This window comes from Tenrec ecaudatus, chromosome 4 (genome assembly GCF_050624435.1).
Source record: "Tenrec ecaudatus isolate mTenEca1 chromosome 4, mTenEca1.hap1, whole genome shotgun sequence".
NCBI lineage: Eukaryota > Metazoa > Chordata > Mammalia > Afrosoricida > Tenrecidae > Tenrec > Tenrec ecaudatus.
In genome coordinates, this window is record NC_134533.1 from 51,725,836 (window position 1) to 51,753,080 (window position 27,245).

Genomic DNA, 27,245 nt, shown 5'->3' on the forward strand with positions numbered 1-27,245 from the left:
AAAATTAGGATTTCTCTTCCAAAGTATCCTCTTTCAATAAACTTGCTCTTTCCGTCTAAACATAAAAAAAGAAGAGGAAGAAGACGGTCATGTTCTAACTTGGCCCCTCGGGTGGTGCCTGTCCCACATAATCCTCTAGCAAGGACGCAGGACAGCGGGGCTGTGGCTATCAGCAGCTCTTTACAGGGAAAGAAGAGGCCCCAGAGCGAGGTGCTGCCTCGTTCTTGCCAAGCCCTGTGTGCTCTGCCAGCCAGCTCCCTGCACATCATGCTGTTCTGTCCCCCAGCAACACTGCGCAGCAGTCAGGCGTGCACACGGCCTCCCTTTTCTCGCTGGGAAAATACATGTAAGCAAAAGCTGTTCTGTTCATCTCGATGCCCTGATGATAGCTAGTTACGCACTTACATGTACTATCGTAGTCCTCTGGGGGCAAGTGGAAGGTAGTCTAGGTGTCCCTGGGTGATGCAGTTAGCAGCTGACTATAAATGCATGGTAAGTGGATGAACGAGTGGGGACTTGATTCACAACCTTGAAGGCTGCAGCCCACCCACCTTGGAAGCGAGGCTTGGCAACCGACTTCCACAAAATCAAACCCTGAATCATGATGAAGCACTACTTTCTTCAGACACAGGAGGGTTTCCTGTGAGTGGGTTGGCATTGACTTGAAGGCCACTAGCTCACTTTGCATTGGAACCTAGTCGACAGTCCCTTAACAAGAACCACGGTGTAAGTCCAATGTATCCTACTTTCAGGATCATTATCATCTTAAACGGACTTAATGAAATGTAGGAGTAAATCTGAATAGATGGTTTTAGATGTTCCATGTTTCTATCAGCCTCTGCAAGTTCAGGTCTTGCTACCACAAAAGGTGGTCCACTAGTTACAGCCTCTGTGTTTGCTGAGCGTCTCAGAGAAGGGAAGATTGGACCCTCCCCAATAGCCACCAAACCAGACGCTGCATTCTAACAAAATCTCAGGTGGTTTGAGAAGTTCTGAGCTAGATAAGGAGGTTGTCATGTTATTCCCACTGTCAGGGGGACACTTTTTAAGACCCTAGATGGAACCACTCACAATACTTAGTGTTTGTGCATGATTTGATGCACACCAAGTTAGCTTGCTTATTCATTCTTTCGAAGAACCCAATGCGGCCCAAAGGGCCAGGTGCTATTGAAACTTTCCAAAGGAGAGAACAAGAGTCCCAAGGCGGTAAAGTGACTTGCTCAAAGCCATCTGAGTACGTGAAGAGAAGTTCATAAACTGCACCAGGAAACGATCCACCAAATGAATGGATGAACCAGCAAGCAAGCAGGAGCCTGGATCCTGGTCTTCAGACATGAAGATGGGCTGCCTTCCCACGGCGCCCCTAGGGGCGGGCCACTCCTGGGTACTCAGAGAATTTGCTTTGTCTCCGTCAGGTCTCACCTTGACAAGAGAGCCTTCAAGATGCCAAACTGGGGAGGAGGAGCCAAATGTGGAGCCTGTGAAAAGACCGTCTACCACGCGGAAGAAATCCAGTGCAATGGGAGGAGCTTCCACAAGACCTGCTTCCTCTGCAGTGAGTAGAGGGAACATTACTCAGGGCATTGGGATCAGGGACGGGGGGACTTCTAAGCATACATTTAACTGAGGGCCCCAAACCCGCAGTATCAGCATCACCTGGGAATTGTTTGCAATATACCTTTTGGGGCCCCCTTAAGAAGGGCTAACTCCCAGAGTGCCTTTCTTCACCCACTTGCCCAGCTCAGAGGCCCTGTCGCTGTAGATCAACAGCAGAACAAGCTGACCCGCCATGACTGTGCTGAAAACCTTGACCCAGTGGCAACATTTACCATATATGACTTGGCAGGGAAGGGAAGCCAGCGCTTACCTGGAGCCCAGATGGATTCGGCTCTCTGGGCCGCCACACTGGCCAGCTGCCACTAGCGCCGGCTGTGATGGCCCCTTCCTAAGAACAAGCCTGGGGCTTTTTCAACCGGAGCCTGGGGCTGGGGATAACATGTGCCCATCCTGTAAGAGGCACAAAGGGACATTTCGGGGCATGTGCACCAAACTTGATGAGGGACATTTTTACCGTTGCCTCTTGGTCATGGTAAAATTCATTAAATGCTGGAACCCTGATAGTATAGTGGTTTTGTGTTGGGATGATAACCACGAGGTCAACAGTTCAAAACCACTAGCTGCTCGATGGGAGAAAGATGAGACTTTTTATTCCCATAAAGAGTTAGAGTCTCAGAAAACCACAGGGCAGTTCTACCCTGTCCTAGGGGGTCGTTTTGAGTTGGCATGAACTCAATGGTAATGAGTTTTAGAGGAAAGCATGTAAGCTCTTGGGTCCATCTGAAAATCTGGTTCTGTCTTAAAGCAAGTGACTTTGGACAAGCCACTTCTCATCTTTAACACAGCGCTCATGCCTCTGGTGCAGAGCCAGGAGTCGAACCGGTACCTTCAGCCCTCCATGTCAGTGCTCTTTTGATCCTACTGCATTCTACAAAGTGTCCCAGTTCTGTGGGAGCCCTGGTGGTGTAGTGGTTATGTATCGGGCTGCTAACCACAAGGTCAGCAGTTCAAACCCTTGCTTCTCTGGAGGAAAGATGAGGCTTCCTAGTGCTGTCGTCAAGAGCTACAGTCTCAGAAACCCACAGGAGAAGTTGTACCCTGTCCTATAGGCCAGCTTTGAGTCAGACTTGACGGGATGGCAGTGAGTTTGGCTCAAAAAGAGTCCTGTTTGGGGCTCCCTGGATGGGTTACGCATTGTGCTGCTAACCACAGCGTCAGTGGTTCCAACCCACCGACAGCTCCACGGGAGAAAGACGAGGCTGCCTGCCCCTTTGAAATGCACAGCCTCAGGGCCCACAGGGGAAGTTCTACTCTGTTCTACGGGGTCACGGGGAGTCAGAATCAACTAGATGGCAGTGAGTTTGGTTTTGATGGGTTGCAAAGGGGTCTTGGGGATGCAGTGAATTAAGCACCTGGCCGCTAACAGAGACGTCGGTGGTTCAGACACATCAGTTGCCCTGTGGGCTGAAAGATGAGGCTGTCTCATCCTGGAAAGAGGCACAGACTTGGAAATTCCAAGGGGCAGCTCTACGCTGTGCCACAGCATCGCTGTGTGTTAGAATCAACTCAGTGGCAGTGAGCTTGGGGGTGGCAAACGGTTAATGTCTCAGCTGCCCATCGAAAGTCCAAGTTCACCCGGGGCTGCCTCAGAACTGCTCAGTGATCTATTCTGAAAAATCAACCCACGAAAGCCCATGGAGTCTAGTTCTGTCTTGACACACGTGGGGTGCAAGTCAGAATTAACTTAATGGCAACTCGTCTGGTCCAGTGTTCGTGCTATGGGGGGGCGGAATTGGCCGTGACTTTGAAATGGTTGCTTCCCACTTCCACGCACCCCCAGTAGGTTTAGCTTAAAAGCTAGCTTAGCCTGATATCTAGCAGGCTCCCTCCCTACAGAACCCTTAGCCACCCACCCCACTGGGGCCTCCGCTCAGTGACTGTTTGGCACCCACATGCCTCCAAACTGTCTGAAGCAGCACTTCAAGGGCTCGGCGCCATCTGTTGGGACTCTGGGGATCCTCCATCCTTAAGCTGCCAGAAATAGAAACATTTTATAAGCTTGAAGAGCTTCCGTTTCCCCTCCCTCCCACAGAAATCATTATTGTCAGGGAAGGACAGGGGGAAACGCTGCTTGTGGGGAGCGTGCTGGCGGGTTTACTGGTGTTTGGGGTTTCAGCGATGGGGAATTATTTTCAAGCCATCTTACACTGGTCTTTATTATTACAATCATCCGGAATTCACTGCTCAAGACAGCTCATTTCATAGTCCTCTCCGGCGTTTGTTAGAGCACGAGAAATGTTCTTTTCAAAGAGTGGGGTTGGGGAATATTGCCAAGACTCAACCCCTGGGAGTGGTGTAGAGAAGACCAGGGTTGGAGGCCGGACTCTCCCGTGGTCAACTGTGTGCCCTGGGGCAAGTCAGCTCACCTTTGCCAGGCTCACGGTTAGAGATCGATACCTTCGGCAGACAGTGCTCCAAGACTGGAGCCCTGTCTTTGAGCTCTGTATACTTCTTTGATCTCACTTTGGTGTCTGGTTTATTTCCCTTGGGGTAGCTGGAAAATTCTCTGCTCAAGGGAGCCACCATAAAAGGGGGTTGAGCATTGGGTGGGAGGCGAAACTACCTTGAACCCTTGGGTATCATCCTTAGCACTTGCACATCATCCGTAGAACTAAGTACACACCTAGAACTTGTCCATCTGCGCAGTGAACACCTCTGCGGTGGCAGGCAGGAGGCTGTGGGATGAAGAACACTTTCCTGCATCAGCCTCGCAAGACGTACCTGCCCATGGGGAGTTGCTCAGGAGGCAGGGTCTCCTCTAGCTTTCCCCGTACCCCGTCTTCTCATCACTGCTAGACAAGTGCTTAATCCTCCACACCAGCACTGTCCGAAAGAAATCCAGTGCAAAGCCACACACGTACATGTAACATTTCCCATACACTTACCATCCCCAGTGTAGTTTCTGTGGAAAGAAAACACAGAGACCGGTGAGAATAATTTCTAAAATTTGCACTGAAGCCGGTATAACCATGTTCTCATTTCCACATGTGATCAGTGTGAAACTACTACAGAGCTAGTTGACATCCTTCTAGTGTTGACCTATGTCTTCCCAGGCTGGTGTGCATTTTACACGCATGGCACACCGTGGGGCTGCTGCCCACCGTGGTGTACAGCATGGTTCCAGGTCGCCTGCGACCAAGAGTGATTAGAAGCCAGGGAGGGCTGTGGAACTGGCACAGGCAACCTCGGCATGACGGGGATGAACAGTGGACCACGTCAGAAGGACCCAAGGTCATGCAAAGCTTTGCCACCCCCTTGTGTCATCTTGGGAAGGTCACTGATCTCCTCTCATTCATTGTGCAGACAGACATTTGCAGAGGGCTAACCCTGCCACGGGCCTCACGCTAGGGTCTGAGGACTTACGATCAAACAGCTCTGTGCCCAAGTGATTCCGAATCCAGAAAGCTAGCAAACATGTGAGGAGTTGTTTTGGGGGTAGTCTCAGACTGCGGCCATACCCCAAAGAACACAAGTTGGGGGCTTTAAAGAACAGAAGTCTATTTTCTTGCTGTTCTGGAGGCTCAAAGTCTAAGTGAGGGCATCAGTTGGTGGGGAGAGCCCTTCCCTTGTTGGCAGTCTTCAGGCCTTCCTTGGTTTGTAGACAAACTTTCACAGGACATCCATCTCCTCCTTGTCTGTGTGTCTCTGGGACCTGTTTTCCCCATCAGAAGTGATTAGGTTTAGGAACCTCGTGCCTCATCAACACACAAAAATAAAGTCTCTGCTACCAAACAGAGTCCTATTTACAGATACAATGAGTTAGGACATGACCATCCCTGTCTCAGGGGATGCTATTCACCCTGCGCAGTGACTGGTGGTCACAAGGAGGGCTCTGATCTGCTGTGCAGCCAGGACTCCCAGCAAGAAGAGTAGAGACCGTATATGGCCAAATATAAGGAATGTTTTATCCTGCCAAATTTTCCCTTGTGAAAAAGTTTTTGCTTGGTAGGCGACCCAAAGCCTTAAAGAGTCTCTCTTATTATATGGTATTTTCTCAATTACTTGGTTTGTTTCTTTAAACTTCAGTAGAGATTTATAATACATGCAAATGCTGATGTGCTCGTTTAATGAAACTTCCACACGCCCGTCTTCCTAGTCCTAAAGCACCAGCCCCTGCCCAGTCCTCTCTTCTTCTTCCCCCAGCCCCATGGTCAATGGCTTCATTTTTCAACAACAAAATATTGTTTGAGGAAGACAAAAGCCCTGTTCAATACTGATTTTGATGGTTCATAGAGATCACTTGGTAGAACTGGTAGTTTGGGGGAGGGGGGAAGGAGTCAAGTAACTTTAATACAATTTTGTTATTATTCCGGGGGGCATGACTTTAGTATGATAAGTGACCTTTAAGAATCACGATTACAAAGTTACACAGGAGGTTATGAAGTTGCAGAAACCATGCATCTTATAAAGGCTGCTGCCTTATGCGTGACTTCTGGTTGCGGAGCAGTTTCTGGATGACAGCCTCCCACTCTGGCTCTCAAAAGGCTCAGACAGAGGGAGGAGGAGCTGCTCTGGGAAGTGGGGCAGCGGCCTGGAAACGTGACCTTGAGGATGAGGAAGACGCTGGGGCTGAAGGGGCAAAGGAAGGATTTGTTTTCTGCATTAAAAAAAATTTTTTTTCCTGGGGGCTTGTACAACTCTGATCACAATCCATACATCCATCCATTGTGTCAAACACATTTGTACATTTGTTGCCATCATCATTTTCAAAACGTTTCCTTTCCATTTGAGTCCTTGGTATCAGCTCCTCATTTTTTTCCATCCCTCCCTCTCTCCATCCCTCCCTCCCTAATGAGCCATTGATAATTTATAACTTATTATCATTTCATGTCTTTCACTGACTGTTTTCTGAATTTTTTTCTTTTTTTACATTTTATTAGGGGCTCATACAACTCTTATAACAATCCACACATATACATACATCAATTGTATAAAGCACATCCGTGCATTCTTTGCCCTAATCACTCTCAAAGCATTTGCTCTCCACTTAAGCCCTCTGCATCAGCTCCTCTTTTTTTTCCCTCCCACCCCACTCCCCCCTCCCTCATGAGCCCTTGATAATCCACAAATTGTTATTTTGTCATATCTTGCCCTATCCAGAGTCTCCCTTCCCCCACTTCTCTGCCGTCCATCTCCCAGGGAGGAGGTCACATTTAATCAGTTCCCCCTTTCCAACCCACTCACCCTCCACTCTCCCAGCCTCGCCCCTCACACCCCTGGTCCTGAAGGTATCGTCCACCCTGGATTCCCTGTGCTTCCAGCTCCCATATGCACCAGTGTACAATCTCTGCCCTATCCAGCCCTGCAAGGTAGAATTCGGATCATGGTAGTTGGGGAGAGGAAGCATCCAGGATCTGGGGGAAAGCTGTGTTCTTTATCGGTACTACATCGCACCCTGATTGACCCGTCTCCTCTCCTAAACCCCTCTGTGAGGGGATCTCCAGTGGTCGACACTTGGGCCTCGGGTCTCCACTCTGTACTTCCCCATTCATTCACTATGGTATACACACACACACACACACACACACACACACATATATATATATTCTTCTTTTTTTTTTTTTTTTGCATGATGCCTTATACCTGGTCCCTTTGGCACCTCGTGATCGCACAGGCTGGTGTGCTTCTTCCATGTGGGCTTTATTGCTTCTGAGCCAGATGGCCGCTTGTTCGCTTTCAAGCTTTTAAGGCCCCAGACACTATCTCTTTTGATAGCCGGGCACCATCAGCTTTCTTCGCCACATTTGCTTATGCACCCGTTTGTCTTCGGCGATCATATCATGGAGGTGTGCAGCTGATGATATGATTTTTTGTTCTTTGATGCCTGATAACTGATCCCTTTGGGACCACGCGATCACACAGGCTGGTGTGTTCTTCCATGTGGGCTTTGTTGCTTCTGAGCTAGATGGCTGCTTGTTTATCTTCAAGCCTTTAAGACCACAGTTACTATCTCTTTTGATAGCCGGGCACCATCAGCTTTCTTAAGAAAGTCTAAACAAGTATGTTATGAATTTATATTATTTCATACTATGTTATGATATGACATTGTGTGAATGATATATCATTGACATGAACTTAATTAAGTTAAATTAAGTAGACATTTGATACTTTCCTTAACAACCCCTAAAGTTGATTTAAGCATATAAAATAAAACATCTTTCTTCATACTGGTACTAGACAGCAAACAGGGGCTGGAGCAAATCAAACCTCAGAGTTGACTCGGCCAGTCTCCCCTTCGCCACTTCCCCCACTCCAAGAACTTGGTCAAAATTGGCCTCTATGACAATTCAGGCCTGAAGGACAGGCCTCTGCATCTCAAAAGCCATGAACAGTACAGAAATGACTCAGTCCTGAGTCTTATGGGGTTAAGAGAAAACTGGCTTTCTCTCCACCCACAGACCCCTCCGCGTACGTGCGCACACACACACACACAGACACATGGCCTTCCCTACTGTCATTTGGGCTGAGACATCCAGGAGTCAGGCTGTTCCAAGGTGGAGATCCCTCACCTGCTTCTGCTTCTGGGCCCCGCCCCTTTCTCGCTGGGTGCCCCTTTGGGCGTGACTTCCCTTCCCCTCTGTGTTCCTGCCCTCTCTATAGTCAGGAAGTGAGCTGTGTCTGGAAGGCCCCTGGCCTTGGGACTGTTGGCTCCCAGTCTGCATTGAGTCGCCCGGGGAGGAGGGGGCACCTCAGCCCCAAGCCTCTGACCCTCCTTTTCTCGGCAGTGGCCTGCAGGAAGGCTCTGGACAGCACCACAGTCGCAGCTCACGAGTCGGAGATCTACTGCAAGGTCTGCTACGGGCGCAGGTACGGGCCCAAAGGGATCGGCTTTGGACAAGGCGCCGGCTGCCTGAGCACGGACACTGGCGAGCACCTCGGCCTCCAGTTCCAAGAGTGAGTTACCACCCCCTCCCCCCTCCCGGTGATGGGTCGGCAATGAGCCGGACAGGCCATTCCGTTCCCATAGCAATGCGATCGGCAAGTGGGAGAATGGACTCCGTTGCTGACTTGCCAACAATAGGAATACTCAATCTGACCAAGTTTTAACAATGCCATCAGCTCTGCGAAGGCCCTCTTTAAGGGAGCCGCCTCTTCTGAGGGGCAATTACTCCTACTCCTGGGATCTTAGTTTGCCTGTCAAGAGAAAACCCACAACATCACAGTGTACCATTGTGTGACCTTTGCAAAACCACACGGAGCCTCCTTTTAATTGCCTGGTGCTCGTTTCTGGGTAAATCACATCTACGTGGTAGGGGAGCAATGGGGATTCTCTGTGCGCTTGGCCCAGAAAGAGTTCCTCCCTGGGGCTGTGGGGTGACTGACGGTCCCGGGCAGGGCAGGCAGGTCTCAGGGGAAGAGCTATGTTTCAGAAGGGAACGATCCCTCAAGACCCACTTGACTGGGCTGAGGTCCTGCCCCAACATGATCCCGGGGAGCTTGGAATCCACCCTGTCACCCTCACCCACCAGGCCCCAAGCCCACGGCCTTGATGATCTCGCCAACCCCCAGCCCAGACCTGACGACATCCTGACCTGCAGCTGCTCTCTGGCCACTAAAAGAAGCAGCTCTGTGGTGGGCAAGGCCATTTAGGCCAGAGAATGTCCCACGGAGCACTTCCCCCGAGAGCAAAGGGAGCGTCTGATCCTACATTTACCCCTGGCCCTCCCCTCTCCAAAACCAGGGCCAGTGAATCCATTCTCACTCACACGGGTCCTCTGGGTGTCAGACAAGAACTGTGTCCATGGGGTTCTCAATGACTATGACCTTACTGAAGCAGAACACCAGGCCTTTCTGCAGAGCCATCTCTGGATGGATTACCATGGCCAATCTTTTGGCACGTAGCTGAGTGCTAACTATTTGCCACCATCCCTTCCGCCCCACCCCTCCTCCAGGCTGCCTGCCTCCTGGTGGAGCCTGGGCAACTGGAGAACCATGAAATGAAGGAAAGATGGTCCTGAGGGTCTTTTCTGCCTCCCATCACTCAGAGCTCGGCGCCAACTTTTCTCTTTAGGGGCTTGCTTGTGAAGCTCTGGCAAAGAACAGCAAGAGTCTGTAGAGCAGAGATTTCCACCAGTTACGGGCTGCGTGACCTTGGGCAAGGACTTCTCTGATCCATGTTCCTCCAGCCAGTCCCTCCTACTTTATAGAGTTATGGACGTTCAAGGAAGTGCCAACATTCATGGAAGCAAGGGGGTTCATTGTTGCCTCCCGATGGGTCATTGTTCTCATGGGAGCAGGTGACTTTGTGTGCAGGGTAGCAACCTGAATTATGACAGGGAGTGCCTCAGCTCAGTGCACTGTGGTGTGACCGGCGCCGATGTGCTGACAGTCAAGGGCCCATTCACAAGCCATTCTTGCCCTGGGCAATCCTTTTTTCAGAACTCATTTCAGAAAGAAAAGGCCGGTGTTTTTAGGATAGGATGGGCAAACCTAACCCAATGACCACAGCACCAAGGACGGCACACAGCAATGTCCGCAATCATACATGGCGCCCTGGCGAGTGCTTTACAACAGGAAAGGTGGAGTTAGGCTGAGCTAGTGTATGAGCAAGAACCAGTGGTGCTGAGTAAAGAAGTCCAAGCTGCCCTGAAAGCACTGGCCTAAAACAAGACTTCAGGGATTGATGGAAGACCAATTGAAATGTTTTGAAAAGCTGATTAAGCACTGGCATGGCTCACTGGTCTATGCCATACAATTTGGAAGACCACTACTGGATCCACTGTCGAGAAGAGATACATAGTTATACCTCTTCCAAAGAAAGGAGACCCAACAGAATGCACAGACCGTGGCACAATATCATTTTCACATGCAAGGGAAATCTCACTGAAGGTCATCCGTCAATGGCTACAGCGCTATATTGCTAGGGAGCTGCCAGGGGCTCCGGCCAGGTTCAGAAGAGGATGTGAAACAAGGGCCATCGTTGCTGACATCAGATGGATTTGGGCTGCAAGCAGAGAACATTGAAAGATGTCTACTTGTGTTTCCTTGGTGACTGTGTGGACTGTCACAAACAATGGCTATTCTTCAGATGAATGGGACGTCCAGAGCCCTTCATTGTGATCATGTGGAACCTGCACACAGATCAAGAGGCAGCCATGCAAACAGGACAAGGGAATATAACATGGCTTAAAGTCAGAAGAGATGTGCGTCAGAATTGTATCCTTTCTCCACACTTAGTCAATCTGTAGTCTTGAAAAACCATCAGAGAAGTTGGATTATATGAAGACAAATAGGGCATCGGGATTGGAAGAAGGCTTATTAGCAACCTGTGATATCTATGCACATGCTACGACTTTGCTGGCGGGAAGTGAGGAGGACTTGAAGCACTTGCGTGATTGATGACTATCAAGGATTTCAGTCTTTCGTATGCATTACGTTAGTATGGATTACAACTCAATGTAGAGAAAACAAAAGTCCTCAGAACTGGACCAATAGGTCACATCATGATAAACAGAGAAAATATGAAAGTTGCCAAGGATTTTGTCGAGCGTAGGTCCTCAATCGGTGCTCAGGGGAGCAGTAGTCAAGAGATCAACAGATGCACTGAACTGGGTCAATCAGTCAGTTACACAAGACCTCTTCAGAGTACCGAAGAGCAAAGCTGTTTCTTTGAAGACTAAGGTGCGCCTGACGCAAACCAGTGTTCTCCACCGCCTCCTGTGCATGTGAAAGTTTGGCATTGAATAAGGAAGACCAAAGAAGCATCACGGGATTTGAATTGTGGTGCCGGCCAAGAATACCCAAAGAACCCTGGGCTGCCAAAAGAACAAACACACCAGTCTTGAAAGAAGGAGCCACAATGCTCCTGAGAGGCAAGGATGGCGAGATTTCCTCTCATGTACTTTGGACATGGTCTCAGGGGAGCCACACCCTGGAGAAGGACATCATGCTTGGTAAGTGGAGGAGTAGAACCAGGAGGAAGGCCCTCACCAAGGTGGCTTGACATAACTGCATCAATGGGCTCCAACAATGAGGATGGCGCAGGCTGGGGGGTGCTTCCCTCTCTGTATGTACAAGGACACCTCACAACAACAACCTCCCAGCAGGCGCTGGTCTCGGTTGGAGCTCTGGCACCTCATTCAATCCTCTCTACAATGCAGCACTGTGACTATTCCTCCCTTTCCCATGAAGACCCCGAGGCACAAAATATGTAAGTAGCTCCCCACGGTCACATAGCGAGTTCTTATACCTGTCCACCTGTCTCTTTCCATCAGGTCCCCCAAAGTGGCACGCTCAGCTACCACCAGCAACCCTTCCAAGTTCACAGCCAAGTTTGGGGAGTCAGAGAAGTGCCCTCGATGTGGGAAGTCAGTCTACGCGGCTGAGAAGGTCATGGGAGGGGGCAAGGTAAGAGCTTGGACACAAGGCAACGGAGAATTGCTCACCTTCACAGCATTGGCCAGTGGCACTGAGAGAAGAGAGTCGGAACTCTGGGCCAGCGGGGCCCAGACTCCTCATTCTCCTTATAATCCTGGTGGTTCCTTTAGAAAACACATCCTTTCCCATTTTCCTGGTCTGTGGCAATCATCTTGCTGCACCCCGGGAAAGCTAGAACCCCTGTGATCGATGTCACATGCACTAATGTAACTATCTTCTGAGATGGAAGGCATCAGCCAAAAGATCTGGGCCACCCAAAGGTGGACAAGTTGCCCTGTCTTTGCAGAATGTCACTAGTGCACGGCTAAACCTGCTGCTGGAATTGAACCTGAGCCTATTCCAAACCCCTCACAGTGAGGAGGCGCTTCCCCAGTACCCATATCCCGGCTGCCTGGAGAGTCCTCAGTAGCCCAGACAGCAATGCAGGCTTGCTCGCTGCCTCTGGCTTTAGGTCTGAAGCTGGGCTGATTCACCAGAGGGCTAGGGCTTGAGGGAAGCGACAGTCTTCTCAGGCTGAAGTTGCAGGAGGAAAGGCCATGGAGAACGTCTGACTTCAAAGACCAGGGCAGTTTCCATCCCGAGACAGACCAATGGAAGACCCATGGACACTTCCAAGCTGCATCGGGGGGGTTGGAAGGAAAGCCATCTTCCAGATGAAAACCAAGCCAAAACTTCCCCTTTAGCAGAAATGTACCCTCAAAACAATGTTGTATAACCTGGTAACTGACTGACTTCATTGTCTAAAATGTGAATGTTACCCACTGACCCAAGCCCTCTGGGGAGCTGGTCCCTCAGCATGGAGACACCACTCCTAGTCTCTCTTTAAGGAGTGCAAGTGGAAATCTACAGGGTCAATCTATTTTGAAGGTGTTCTGAGAATTGATACCAGCTCCGTAGCATCTCATTTCCTTCAGAACCCTCATAAGAAAATGATTTCGGGATTGCTGATGACATCAGATGATGGCTAAGACAGTGACATTCCTATAAATATGCTGGTCAGGGGACCACATGGAAGTAGATGATGCCGCTGACTCCACTGCATGCCCCACTTTCCTCTGCCCCGCAGCCTTGGCACAAGACCTGTTTCCGCTGTGCCATCTGTGGGAAGAGTTTAGAGTCCACGAACGTCACCGACAAAGACGGGGAACTTTATTGCAAAGGTGAGTGTCGGTGAGGGGGGCTTCTTAAGATTATGGTTTCCCGGGGAGGGTCCTGGGGAGGGACAGGTGTCTCCGTGTCTACAGACCGCCCTGTTGTTCCCCAGGAGGGATGGCTGCAAAGCCTGCAGTGTTTGGGCTCTCAGAATGAAGGGCAAAACCAGCCAAGAGAAAGAAATCCTACCGGATTCAGTTCTGCCCTCTCCTTTGGAGCACCTGGAGGATCTGTGGTTGGGAGATGCTCAGTGGTCCAGGAAAGCTGGAGACCTACAGGAAGAGAGGCAGAAGGGCAAGCATGGCCTGGCCCCAGCAGAGGGCCCAGAGAGCATCACAGTCATTTTCAGAAACCCCAAGACGTTCCATCTATCTGAGTGGCGGGTGGTGTTGACCAGAGCAGACGGACTCAGCTTTCTTCCTGCCTCCCCCTCCACCCCTCCTCTTCACTGCTCTCTCTGGTGTTGGGCATCACGTAATGATCACGGGGATCTGACTGACAAGCTGAAGTTCCTCCTGGTCCTCATACCTCTGCTCCTATCGGCCTCCATGAGCCCGTCATCTGCTGGGGAGGCCCTTGAGAGTGAGCTCCTTCCCCCTGCTTCCAAGAGGCAGACAGGCACTGCCTGGCCGCACCCTCGTAGTCTCTCCTGCGTCCACTCTATTGCTCAGTGGGCTTCTCCCACCCATTCCCTCGGTGACGGTGTCTCAAGGTCCCCACATGTGTGGGTTAAAATGGGATGAGTGGACAGGAGGGAATAGGTTGTAAGTTGTCCAAGCTTTCCCCATGATGATCAAGGGATGCAACCGAACCCACGTACCCACCAGGTAGGTGTTGCCTTCTCCCAGCACTAGAACTCACAGCGAGCACACAAACCTGAACTTGTCATGTAGCCAGCAAGGAGAGCGGCACGGAAATAAACAGCGGTGTGTGCAAATGCGGAAGCTCTAGAGTCGAGGAACTTTCCCAGTGCGGGCACGGGTGCCCAAAGAAGACACGCAGCTTAGAAGAGACGCGTCCTCTGGGGCCCCCAGGGTGAATGTAGATTTGGGAGGGGGAGCGGAGCGCCATGGGTGCCAAGGTACCAAAGCCTGGGCGTCCCAGTTCATGATGAGAAGTGCTGTGTGCTGGCTGCTGGGAGGGAGGCAGGGAGCAGCGGTAGGTGAAGTTGGTCCACCGCCAAGACAACCGTCAGTCAAGCACAAAGGATGATAGTTGAGTTCTCTTGGTGGGTTTGAATTATGGTTAAATGTGTTGAAAAGCGAATACATGCATAACTTCATGCAAAGGCATCTCGCTGTGACAAACAGGAGAGGGCTGTGACCAGAGGGAGGCTTCTGAGATCATGGCACTGACGCCTCTCTGTTCTCTGCCCTGACGCCTTTTCCCTGCAGTTTGCTATGCCAAAAATTTTGGCCCCACGGGCATTGGGTTTGGAGGCCTCACACAACAGCCGGAAAAGAAGGAGTGAACCGGGTCTCTCCCACAGCTTCTGAACCAGGAGTGAACCAGGTCTCTCCTACGGCATCTACCGACAGCCTTCCCCAAACAGCCTCTCATCTGTAGCTGGAGACGATTTCCTCTTCTCTTCCTCACCCTGGTAGAAAATCATTTGAATGTAAACTGTAACAGAATGCTTTCTTGTTTGTGATACTTGGGGTGGGAGAGGCAATAAATGTTTTAGTCCTACCTTCCACATCTCTGGATCTTTCCTTTCAAAGAGAGGGAAGCTTTCAAAAAACACGTTGGCATTGTAGCTAGGTGCCCTCCCGTCGGTTCAGCTGCCTAGTGACCGGACAAAAACAAGAGCCCCGCCCAGTCCTGCACCACCCTGACAACTGTCGCAGCGTGACGCCAATCCATCTCATCGAGGGTCTCTGTCGTGTTTACTGTCCCCCTGCGTGACCAAGCATGATGTCCTCCTGAGGACTGAGCTCTCCTGACAACATGCCTGAAACATGCCCATGAGACACAGTCTCACCACCCTTGCTTCAAATGAGCATTCTGGTTGTACTTCTTCTAAGAGAGGGTTGTTTGTTTTTCATGGACTTTTATTGGGGGCTCTTACAACGCATATCACCATCCATACATTGATCCAGTGTGTCAAGCACATTTGCACATATGCCGCCATCATCATTTTCAAAGCATTCTCTTGCCTCTTGAGCCTGTTATTAGCTCCCCATTTCTTCCCCTTCCCTCCTCCGCCTGCCCTCCTTCACAAACCCTTAATAAGTTGTAGATTATTGTTTTCATATCTTACATCATCCTCCATTGCCCCTCACCCACTTTTCCATTTTTCGTCCCCCTGGGAGGGGGTTATAGCTTGATCCTTGTTCTTGGTTCCCCCTTTCTCCCCCACCCTCCCCTAATCCTCCTGGTGTCTCTACTCTCCTTGTTGGCCCTGAGGGGTTGATCTATCCTTGATTCCCTGTGTTGTGGGCTCTTATCTGTAGCAGTGTGCATGTTCTTATCTAATCTGTTTTGTAAGGTAGAATTGTGGTCATGATAGTGGGGGAAGGAAGCACCAAAGAACTAGAGGAAAGTTGTATGCTTCATCGGTGCTATACTGCACCCCGACTGCCTCATTTCTTTTCTGTGACCCCTCTGTGATCAGGTATCAGGCATCTAAAACCCAGAACCAAATCATACCCAATGTAAATGGAGTGGGGAAGGGCATGGAGTGGGGACCCAATGCCTATCTGAAGACAATTGGAAAGACTTATTTGTTCATGGTATTTTTCATATACTTTGCTAGCCCCATAATTCAAACGCATCTATTCTTCGATGGTCTTCCTGATCTATTGACCAACCTTTACATGTATATGAAGTGATTGAAAACACCATGGCTTGGGTATAAAACATAAAGAAAGTAATAAAAAACACTGCTATTGAGTCAATGCTGACTCATAACGACATTATCGGACAGGATAGAACTGCCTCTCTGGGTTTCTGAGACTGTAACTCTTTACAGGAGTAGAAAGCGCTGTCTTTCTCAAAACAAAACAAACACACACACACACTCAAAACAGAGATAGGTAAAAGAAAAACTATCTATGAAGGAATTAATTTGGATGTCAAGTGGTGGAGGATGGAGAAGGAGGAAACAACAGGCTACGGAAGGAAGGTCTTCTCCCAGAATCTGTCCGCAGAGCTGCTCCCAAGTTCCTGCTGATGGAGAAGCAGGCTGTGGTGGGAGGTGGGCGTTGGGTAGCCGGAATGAACAAGCCCGCCGAGTCGTCAGCCTTTGGTCTCATAGAGGGCTTTGCGGCGCTCCACGTTCCTTGCAAGGCCCACGTGACGACAGAGTGCGGCCTTGGCTTCAGTGCTGTCAGCGAGGCGGGACGGCTTTCCTTTATTGGGGGACCATTCCCTGGGGTCTGGCAATTTTCTTAAAGCTTTGAGAACATCAAATTGGCAAGGCCCCCAGATGAAATGCGGCCAGTTAAGAACACCTTCCCCTGCCTCCTCAGCAAGTTCTGCGTGGCACCAGTGCTCGCCTCGCCCTGGGTCTCTGCTTTAACACGCACGGCACTCCTCGCGATGCGGAATGATCTTCGCTAGGCGAAAATTCACTGAGACAAGCTGCGGAACGTCTGGTTCAAGGGTGCCTTCCTGCACACTCCACATCCCAAGCAGGCAGTCTTTCAAGTGGCCATTTAGTCAGGGCTGTGAAGTGCTGTCGTGGACACAGCCCCGGCGATGGGTGGCCGGCCTAAGACACACATGGGAAAAAGCCACAGGACGGGGCGCATGTTTGTGGCCTTTGGATCCCCCTGTAGCTTCTCGCTCTCCCGCACGCATCCTTCCTTGCTTCACTCCCCAAACCGCCTTGATGCTGAGGGGAAGATGTCCCAAGAGGCCCACTTCCTTCCTTCTTCTGTCATGTCAGGCCTGTCACAAACGTACCTCAGCCTATCCCTGAAATTTGCTTTAGACCCTCTTCCACAGCGTCCAGCGACATCAAACGACAACAATGTGCCTAGTAGTTCAGCTCCAACTCCGTGATGGGAAAAGGCCCAGTGGCTGTCAATCAATTCCCCCCAGCGAGTCGGCATCCACGGCCCCAGGCTTTCTTGGAAGCATGTCTCCACTCCATCTTCTGTGGCTCCACTGGGGGAGGCCGTGGAACAGCCAGTCTCCAGGCTAGCAGCTGATCACCAACCACTGTGCCACCGCATCAAGGGTGTGACGCTCCCCACAGATGGGCATGCCGGGCACGTCTTCAGGAACACTGCTCTGTCTCCAAAATGCCTGAAGATACAAGCCCCTCCACTGAAACTCCTAACCCCACTGCTGTCTGGTGAGCTCCTGTTAATAAAATCATAGGTCAAAGCTCTCTCTTCTGCAAAACTCCTGACTACCTGAGCAGAACTAACCCACCCCGGGGTGCCCGCAGCCGGGGTGTCATCACACAGTGCTGGGCTCATTACGCTGAAGTTTTGAATTCCCATTTGCCTCCTGATTGGAATGCTTGCCTTGACAAATGGTGTACTGAATAAATACTTGCGGACTGAATCAAGTTGGAGAGGCCATAGGTCAGACTAAGTGCGAATTTGGCTGGGACTTAAAGGGGGAGGTTATCATATACCAAAGAGTTTATGTAGGAAAAATGCAACATAGAAACCAATTTCCTGTGCCTACCCATATTCGTGCGGCTCCTCTTTCTCCTGGGCACCCTGTTTACGACATGCCCTTCTGGGGTGGACGGGACATGTGACTGAGCTTGGCAAGTGGAGGCCTGACCTTGAAGACGTCTTAGAAGAGTTTCCATTCTTTCTTCTCATGTGCCTGGAAGCAGAAGACCCAGTGGGTAGGGATGCCCTTGACGGTGGTGGAACCACTAAGTGGAAGGCAGTGTGGGTCACTGCATGGAAGGCCACCTGCTCACAGCTAACTGGACGGTGCCATGCGGGGTAAAAATAACCTATTCTTTGTGAAGCCACTGAGATTGGGCAGGGTTATGTAGTTCCCCAGAGCTTCCTCACAGTGGGTGACTGACAATGGAGTTTACTCTCTCAAACCCAAACCAAGTTCATTGCCAGAGTTGATTCGGATTCATAGTGACCCTGTAGGGCAGAGTAGAGATGCCTCTGTGGTGTTCTGAGACCCTATACTCTTTACAGAAGTAGAAAGCTTCATCCTTCTCGCTCAGTGACTGGTGGTTTTGAACTTTCAACTTTGTGGTCAGCAGCCCAGCTGTGTCACCAAGGCTCTGGTGACAAGTCCCAACATTAAATTGTTGGTAGGACCATCCTCCCTCTGAAGCTCCTCGTGGGGGACCTTTCCTTGTCTATTCTAGTTTCTGGGGACCCCAAGTGTTCACTCACTGGCTTGTGGCATCCTAACTCCAGTCTCTGCTTCCATCCCCATGTGGCTGTCTGCGTCTGTCTCTACATCATTTCTCCTTTCTAGAAGGATGCCAGTCATACTGAAGGCTCATCTACTTCTACTGTGGCTTCATGCTAACTAGTTATGTTTGAAATGGCCCAACTGCCAAATAAGGTCATACGCTGAGGTTCTAGAAGGCCATGGGTTTTGGGGGAGATCATATGTGTCTAAGTAGAAGGTGTGTGTGAAGGTGAGTGGAATCACAAGTTTAATTTCAATTTTGGACACATTCGGTGTGAAGTCTGTTCATTTCACAATGGATGTCAACAACAGATTGGAGTTTGAGAAGTCTGGACTAGACAAACATCTGGGAGCTTTGGCATATAGATACACTTATGCCATCTTGTAATTGGATGAGATTATCAAGGAAGAGAGTTTAAAGAAGAGGTCAAGGATTAAACGTTCCAGCGTTGTTGTGGGTCATTGAGTAGCGTTCTACTCACAGCAATACCAATGACAGAGTAGGTACGCCACATTGCCAACGTGTCTTGAACTGAAGGTGAAGGTGCGCTCCAGCTCCCTGGGTCGGTGCACCAAGTGCCTGGAGGCACCTTACCTGCCAGCAGGTCTCCTGCTCAAAGGCACTCAGCGTTCTCCCCGTGGGTCTGGAAGCCAACTGCACCCTTTCCGGCCAGTCTCCTGGTTCCCCTGCCACTGCTGCTCAGTGTCCTGGATTGAGGAGGCTCAGCTCGGGGGGGGGGGGGGGTGTCTCGGGCCCAAGGAGGCGCTCCGCTCTGAGCTTCTTTCAAGCTGTGGGATGGAGAGCCCCGTTTCCTGCTTCGGGGCCTGCTCTGTCAGCCTAGTAGGAGAGCAAACCTGACCAATTTCCCTAGAGGGTCCCACCAGGTGCCCAACTGACATTATTCACAAGCTCTCCAACACCCTGGGTGGGCTCTATTCACCTCCTTTTTGCATCCTGCTGCTGAGTTATTTGGTGGAGTAACAGAGACTATGGGTAGAGGCAATATTGCTTCTCGAGTAAGAGAAATGAGCAGTTACAGGTGCTCCAGCCTAACAGGCTGAGGAGACTAAGTTATATAAAAAAGTGCTTCGGCAGCGGCGTGCTGACGTGCTTGACTGCTAACCAAGGTCAGCACTCTGACGACTCCAGCCACTCCACAGGAAAGAGTGCACTCGGCTTCCGCACAGAAGCCGCCTTGCAAACTACTCTGTCCTGCAGGTGGTTTTGGGGTTTTTTTTGGGGGGTGGGGGTGAATTAAAACTTGCAATCCCTTGTTCAGACTTTCCTATGTTTAGTTCCGAAGCAAGACAACAACTAGTTAAACCGGGCCTCTCGGTGTGAACAGGGACCTCCCCGCTCTCCCAGGACTGTGAATCTTGTCCTTGTGCCCCGAGTCCCTGTTTTCAAGATTCTGTGACTGTCATGTGTTAGAAATGAAATCTCAACTACAAAAAAAGGAAAAAAATTTATGTGTGAAAGCAAAACAGACATCTATTTAAATATATTTTACATATTGAAAGCTATAACAAAGACAAATAATTTATCAAAACTCTCAAGTTTAAAGAATAGAACTATTTTGAGACGGCCAATGCAGTGTCTGAAAACACTCCATTTGATCATAATTAGGGAATGTTATCTCCAAAAAGAGTGACTTTTACTTTCTGGTGAAAAATACGTTTTTTTTCAGACGTGTGCCACGATCATCGTCCATCTCGCCAAATCTAAAACTGTGCAACGCCTTTCTCAAGAACTTCCATCTTCTCCACACGGCCTGTGGGACGCCCCGCGTTTTCCTTTGGGTCTAGGGGAATTCTGACACCTTCGCTTCCCTGCCCGTCCACAAGGCAGCGTTACAACGTTACAAAGGAAAGCAAATCGGCGCGCGGGAGCCTCTGCTCAGACGGAGCGCAGGACCTTCTCCTTAGCTGGGTGGAAGACCATGGTGTACTGTGATGTCCAGTCGACCAGACAGGGCTTCACCAAGCCGCAGCAGCCGCACCGGAAGAAGTCTGCGAGGTTCTGCGTGAATCCCAGGCTGCCAAGAGAAGAAGGGACACGCTCCATTCACCACAGTGTCTGGTTAACTCAACACTCATCCGCTGAAGCTCCGGCAGGAGCCAGACACAGTTCCTGCGTCTACTAAGGGACCGTGCAAGGGAAGCCTGCTCTGTTTATGAAAGCGAACCCCTATTCTGAGATTCCTTGGCCTCTGTCCAGAAATTTAATTGGGCCTTTTGTCACCATCTTATCGTTGGCCCCTCACTCTCTAGAGTGGTCACCGGCTTTCTTTCCCTCCCCATTGTCCTAATTCAGACTCTTATTGGTTTCGACCTAGGCGACCACAATCGACATGATTAATTTTTCCCTCCTGAACCCTATAAGCAGGTCTCTAAATGTCACCACTGTCTCCATTCCTCCCAATGCATCTTAGGGACTGGAGACTGTCAACTCTTCCACTCACAACCCCTCACCTCCTCATCAAAACCCTGGACCGTGCCACCTCTGCCCATAGGCTCAAACCCAAATCCCTCGTCTTGGCACTCAATCCACTGCATGGTAGGGCATAGGCCAACTCCCCTCCCCCCCGCCCATTTCACAAACCCCTTGCTCCAGCCACGCTGGCACTATTTCTTCTCCCACAATCATAACAGCTGGGGCCGCTCTTGCCCCCTGGGACCCACCGGGACCTCAGCATCACTCCTTGTTCCCGTAAGGCCTGCTGGTTCCCGTGGCCCAGGCTCTATGCCCACGTTTCCTCTGGAGCCTTACTGACTTCAATCATCTTGGCATTATTCTTCTCCTCCAGTACATTCTTGAAGCACTACTATCAATCTCAGTCATGAGGGGCATTTTTATGCAAATAACCGATCTTTTAAGTGCCAGACCCAATCCTCGACCAAATGATGCCCACAAGGATGCCTCCTGCCCACGAGGATGATTGTGGCACGGTGGCGGCTGCAGCCAGCTTAGTGACAGCGATCAGGAAAAGGCTCCACACGACCCAGAAGTAGTGGCCTACGAGAGCACTCTGTGGAAAGGATGGGGCGGCAGAGGAGACATGCTGGACACAGACGCGTCTGGCTCAAGAGTGAGCAAAGGGACTTGGGCGACAGCAAACAGAGGACAGCAAGCAGCCCCAAGGTTTCACCCGCTAGTTTCTCTAGCTGGGGTGCCATGCCTCTGTCTCAGCTCTTTCCACTCTTCTCCGGGGCTCAGAAGGGCCTCCCTCCAATCTCACCATGCCCTGCCCCACATCATTCACGAGCGGCTTGACAATCCCACTGCGAGCACACGGGCTTCCTGACTGCCAGGGAGCATGTATTCCCTGGACCAACCCCCGAGAAGGAGACTTCAGACTGCTGCCGGTCTGGGCTCCCACTGCTGCCCCTATAGTGTCCTCCTTCCCACAGTCCATTTCCCTCTCGCGGACGCCCTGGTCTAACAGCCTAGCAGTTTCACCTTGTACCACGAGCATGCTTTAAAATAGACTGCTCACGAGACGGGTGGTGAGTGTCCCCAGCCTCGAGGGTGACCGCGGCGGCACTCAGAGCTCCACGTGGCAGTTAGATACGCTTGAGAGTGGGCCATTCTAATCAGGTGACGCCAGTCCTCCCCCAGCGCTCACTTCAACTCAGGACAGGCTTCATGCCACCGGCACGCTGGGGAGGAACCTGTCAAACTTGCACCTCTCTGACCCCGGTGGGCGCCCTGAGCACAGGGCTCCAGCAGCTCCCGGTGGTGGGGAGCGAAGCCGCAGATCTTGGCAAGGCTCATGATCCAACGCTGTCTTCAGCGTCTGGTGCTTGGCGCTCTCAGCCACGCGCTTAAGTGATCTCATGATCTTACCTTGGCTTCATGCCAGCAGCACGCACCTTGTGACCAGGCGGCTTCACTGCAGAGATTCTCTATGTTGGCAACACTTCAAAGTCACTTGCTATTTGCACTGAGACCAGGAGACTAAGTCCCAGACTTTTCCCACCTTGGGGCTCCTGACCACCCTGTAGCCCCGTCACTGACGTGTCCTCAGAAGAAGGGGCTTGGGTAACCATGACAGATGGCAATTCAGAGAAGAGAGATGTGGTCACTGGTGGGTCCCTAGGGTCAGATCTCCCATAGCCCTGAGCGGCAAGTGACTCTCACGTACTTGTAGGGTGTCCTCCGTAGGGACAGAGGCTGCTTCATCTGCCGGCTCTGCTTCAGCAGGCTGGTTTTCTCGTGGGAGGTCAGGCCCAGGAAAGCAATCTGAAAGAGAAGAGTGGATGGTCCATGAGAAACTCCATGGCACGGAGGCTCCATCCCTCTAGCCAGGCCATCAACAAACAGGCCCCTGGCAGGTGTTCAGTGCCTCCCTGAAGGCACCACCATGAGCGCTCTAGCTGAACTGAAGAGCCAGGACACGGTGCAGCAGCCAGAAACTACGGTTTCAAGTCTAGTCGTTGATCTGTTTTGTTTGCTGTTTCTGTGTGCACCAACTTACGAGTCATGACATGACCGCTTTACGAACTGAAGCCAAGGCTTCTGGTCATGGTGGGATTCGTTCACACAAGTAGCATCTAACTTCTAAGTGAACACGCAAGGTTAAAGTCTGTTCAATTATTTTAACTTGTTTGGTTCTCTTAGTGGCTCTTTGAAAAGGCCAAATAAAAATGCTAATAATCAAGTGAAGAACCTTACTTATTTGTGAGTATTATTTTATTCAGTCGATTTGGGGTTTATAATAGACACCTGTGGAACTCAATATCAAGACCCCTGCCCGTGAGGTTCTTATCAGCTTCAGAAGGGTGTCAACCTTGTGCTCTCCATCGTTCTGTTGTGCTTTGTCCAAGTGAACCTTTAGAAGCCAACTGCCGCCGAGTTCTGCATGGATCCTCTGGCGCACACTTTCACTCGGGAAGCCCAAGTCTTCCAGGACCGCGTCGTGTCCCGCGGTCAGAGCGTGGCTGTTCGGAAGCTTTTGGCTGTTCTGTTTTAGCTCTTCTGATTTGGTTTAGGCAGAATTCTCCTCTGAGCAACAATGTGCTTTGTGCTTTCCAGTGAATTGGTTCTCCAGCTCAGGTACTAGCAGGCTTGGGATCTCTGGAAAGACTTCAGTGGAGTTAGAAGGTACAGAGATGGTAACAGCTTTCTGACCACCACCAACTTCAATCCCTGGATGCCTTCATTCAGCTCCCCTTTGAGTCTGATCTTGTTTGATCTCCAAGTTTCATCTTGGTTTTGAGGTCTGGGTTCTCCTGCTCAGAGGAGCCTGAGAAATGTCAGACTCAGACCCATCCGGCTTCCCACCCCTGGGCTTTACATCTTCGCCTTGAACCGTCATGGGCTTTCTGAGTTCATCGACAGGACCCCCACTGGGCGAAGAGACTGCTGCTCTCAGACTAATTCCAAAAAGCATTTTTCTCCATCTGAAGTAAAGGACTTTAACCCCAGAAATCTCAGGGAGCGTTAAGAATTAAAGGAGCTTAAACGACCCCAGACACCGAAAAACACTACCATTCAATGAGCTGTCGTATTTAATCCTCATTTAGACAACTCCAGCAGGATGTTTCGCACATGGAAAGCAGAGGTCATAATACTGTCCTGCTCAGACTGTGTTAAAGCCTGCTGATAGTGTATTTGGAAACCTTCACCCGGAGCCTGCGAGACGCGCAGCCCCTGATTGGAGCCACACAGTGAGGAAGTGGCAGAGCTGGGCTGAACCTCGCCCATAAGAGTAACACTCATGACCCTAAGCAGCAGTCTAGACTCAGTGTGACTGGCGACAGCCAAACTCACTTAGGAAATAAAACCTTCCAAATAAAGGAAGGGTTTTGTTAACTAAGGATGGATCAGAAAATAACTTTTCTCTGGATCTTTGCTTCTGAAAACTATGCAACACTGAGTTTGTTTCCCTGCCTTAGAAAGTACAGAAAAACACATTAACCTTTCTGTAAAACTGAAGCGTCTTATAGTCTCATATAGTTGTCCTTGTTCCAAGAGCCCAAACAAAATAAAAAGAATTAGAATTGACGTCTTGGTCTTAAGAAGCCCTGGTGGTGTAGTGGACTTATGCTGCCGACCCCAAGGGCAGCAGTTTGAAACCACCAGCCACTCCAGGGGAGAGAGATGAGGCTTTCTGTTCCTGTGAAGAGTTACAGCCTGGGAAACCGGAGGGCTCCCACGAGTGAGAACTGACTTCCTAGCAACACGTTTTGAGTTTTTCAAATTTTGATCTTGGTCTTCGGTTCTTCTTTGAACTCCCACTTCTAAATTGTCTTACAGCATTTAATGACTTAGGAGTATTTTAGCACTTGCTTAGACCTCAAGTACTTGTGAGGAAAGGACACGAGAGTGCTCCGGGCAATATGCAGCATATATAAATATTAGGGATTACTAACGATACTCACTCATATTCATAATCATGGATGTTAATATCCATTCTCACTGTCTGTGTCTGAGGATGGGTATTAAGAAACCTCAGTTCAGTTAATTTGATAATTCGATTCCTTTCCGTAACACCTTTACTTTTCTTTTCTTTGCTTGGAATTGCTTCCTTTTGGAATTTCTTTGCTTCTTGATGAATAAAGCTCCAATTCTTTGAAGTCTCAAAGTAACTGGGTTAGGCTGGTCACCACTGTCCACTCCATGGAGGCAGGCCTCAGCCACAATGAAGAATGGCTGGGTCCCTAAGCAGGAGAGGAAGGCAGCAGGGGAGACAGCACTTGCTGTGCCTCTGAATAAAATGTTTAGTCAACTGCAGAGTGACTGTCCGAAGTTCTGAGTTTCCTGTTCTAGTTCTGTCACTCATTGACTGACCTTGAACAATTCACTGCCTTTCTGCACACCTCCACCTGTAGCATTAGAGGTCAGGATAATACATTTTAAGGCTCTCCCAGCTCTAAAAACGTATTATTCTAACTTTTCAACCATCCTGGGAGACTTGTTCTAAGGTGCCTGCAAGTCACTTCCACCTCACAGCGACCCTGCGTGCAACAGCATGGACTGATGCCGTGCTGTGCCACTCTCACAGGTGACATCTCGGCCCTACCACTTTAAGGAGCTGCAGTACAGGGTTTGGTTTCTTGACTGCTGCTTCCACGAACACTGATTCCTAATCCAAGCAAAGCAAACTCCTTGACAGCTTCGGTCTTGTCTTTATTGTTGTTATGCTGGGTGGTTCCGTGGTGAGGATGGCAAGTTGATGTTGAGGTGGACTACTCTCCACACTGAAGGCTGAAGTCCTTGCTCTTCAGCAGTAAAGGCTTCGAGTCCTCTTCACTTTCAGCAAGTACTGCTGTCCATCTGCATCCCGCAGATCATTAATAAATCTTCCTCTGATGCTGTGCTCCTCAAATAATCCAGCTTCCCGGATTATTCGCTCGGCATATAAGCTAAGAATGGTGAGAGGATGCAATCTCGATGCACATCTTTTCCAATTTTGAATGACACAGCATCCCCTTGTCCTGTTCAGAAAGATGGCCTCTTGGTCTGTGCAGAGGTTCCGCATGAGCACAATCCAGTGTTCTGGGATCACCATTCTTGACAATGTTATCTTTAGTTGACTATGACCTACACAGGGGAAAGCACCTGTACAGTCAATAAAACACAGGTAAGTATCTTTCTGGTATTCTATGCTTTCAGCCCAGATCCCTGTGGTATCAGTCATGATACTCCTTGTTCCATATCTTCTGAATCTGGCTTGTATTTATGGCAATTTCCTATTGAGGGATTGGTGCAACCATTTTTTAATTTATTTCAGCAAAAATTACTTGGGTGTGATATTAATATCACTTCAATAATTTCTGCATTTTGTTGGATGTCCTATCTTTGAAATGGTCACAAGTGGGAATCTCTTCCACTCCGTTGACCAGAAGATAGGCAATATTACCCAATTTTCAGACAAGGAAACTGAAATTCAAGTGATCAAATTAAAAAAAAAAAAAAAGCATGCTTAGGCCTACAAATTAAATGGCTGGAGAGGACCTAGAATCTAAGTCTTATGATTTAAATCCCAAGTCTGTCTACCCCACTCTACAGTTGACTAAACATTTTATTCAGAGGCACGGGAAGAGTGTTAATTACCTGAAAAAGCTGATTCAATAATAGAAATGTTGACCATGAGAAGTGGAAAATTGCCAGCCCGAAGATATACAGAACCCATGGGGAACAGGCCACAATCTGATTGAGGTATGTCCATAATCCGTCTTGTTTGAACGTTGTGGTGCAATGATTGGACCAATCTGTGAATTCATAAGAGAAGAATGAATGAGTGATGCTTTTCCAAGAAGATGTAATCAGTCAAGGAGAACAGAAAGTAAGACATGATGGCATCTATCGGAACTCGGGGATTTTGTCTTCCAAGTGACAGCTCAACTAGCGAAGCTGAGAAAACGGCCCCCGATGTTAATGAAGGCTACGACAGCGCTGTCTCTGTAGTTGGCAGTGAAGGAGTAAAAGTGAATATTCCCTGGAACCTTCTCTAAGATCAGCAAATTCAGCATAAAAATGCGCTGCCAAGAAGTTAACAGCTCAAAGATATGACAACTGAAAATGATTATATTTAATAAAATACTTTCCTCCGGTGAGTCACATTTCCCCCTGGTTTATGCAAAAGAAATATAAACTATGAGATCAGTTTAAAAATCTGAAATAGAATCCACCTTATCCATGTGGCAGCAAGTGATGGGCCCATTGCAAACCCCACTGAGAGTTCAAAGACATAGTTATTGTGGATATCACAGCTCCTAGCACCACCCAGCACCACATGGGTGTC

General features: G+C 49.7%; 2 protein-coding genes across 3 annotated transcripts in view; one reads left to right on the forward strand and one right to left on the reverse strand.

Annotated features, from left to right (window-relative positions):
• The first annotated feature begins 1,443 nt into the window (after positions 1-1,443).
• CSRP3 (cysteine and glycine rich protein 3) lies at positions 1,444-14,617 on the forward strand. The gene is made up of 5 exons (XM_075548409.1): positions 1,444-1,555; positions 8,343-8,511; positions 11,832-11,964; positions 13,061-13,154; positions 14,541-14,617. Exons 1-5 carry the CDS (start codon positions 1,444-1,446, stop codon positions 14,615-14,617), a joined length of 585 nt encoding a protein of 194 aa, XP_075404524.1.
• A 5,331-nt stretch (positions 14,618-19,948) lies between these two features.
• The window catches only part of ZDHHC13 (zDHHC palmitoyltransferase 13), a 49,890-nt gene continuing 42,593 nt past the window's right edge, over positions 19,949-27,245 (reverse strand). For both annotated transcript variants that reach the window (XM_075545978.1, XM_075545979.1), the window contains exons 15-17: positions 26,555-26,712; positions 22,641-22,738; positions 19,949-20,531 (exon numbers count right to left, since the gene is read on the reverse strand). In XM_075545978.1, the coding sequence (XP_075402093.1) occupies positions 20,393-20,531; positions 22,641-22,738; positions 26,555-26,712 (395 nt within the window). In that variant the 3' untranslated portion in view covers positions 19,949-20,392. The remainder of the gene's footprint in view (positions 20,532-22,640; positions 22,739-26,554; positions 26,713-27,245) is intronic.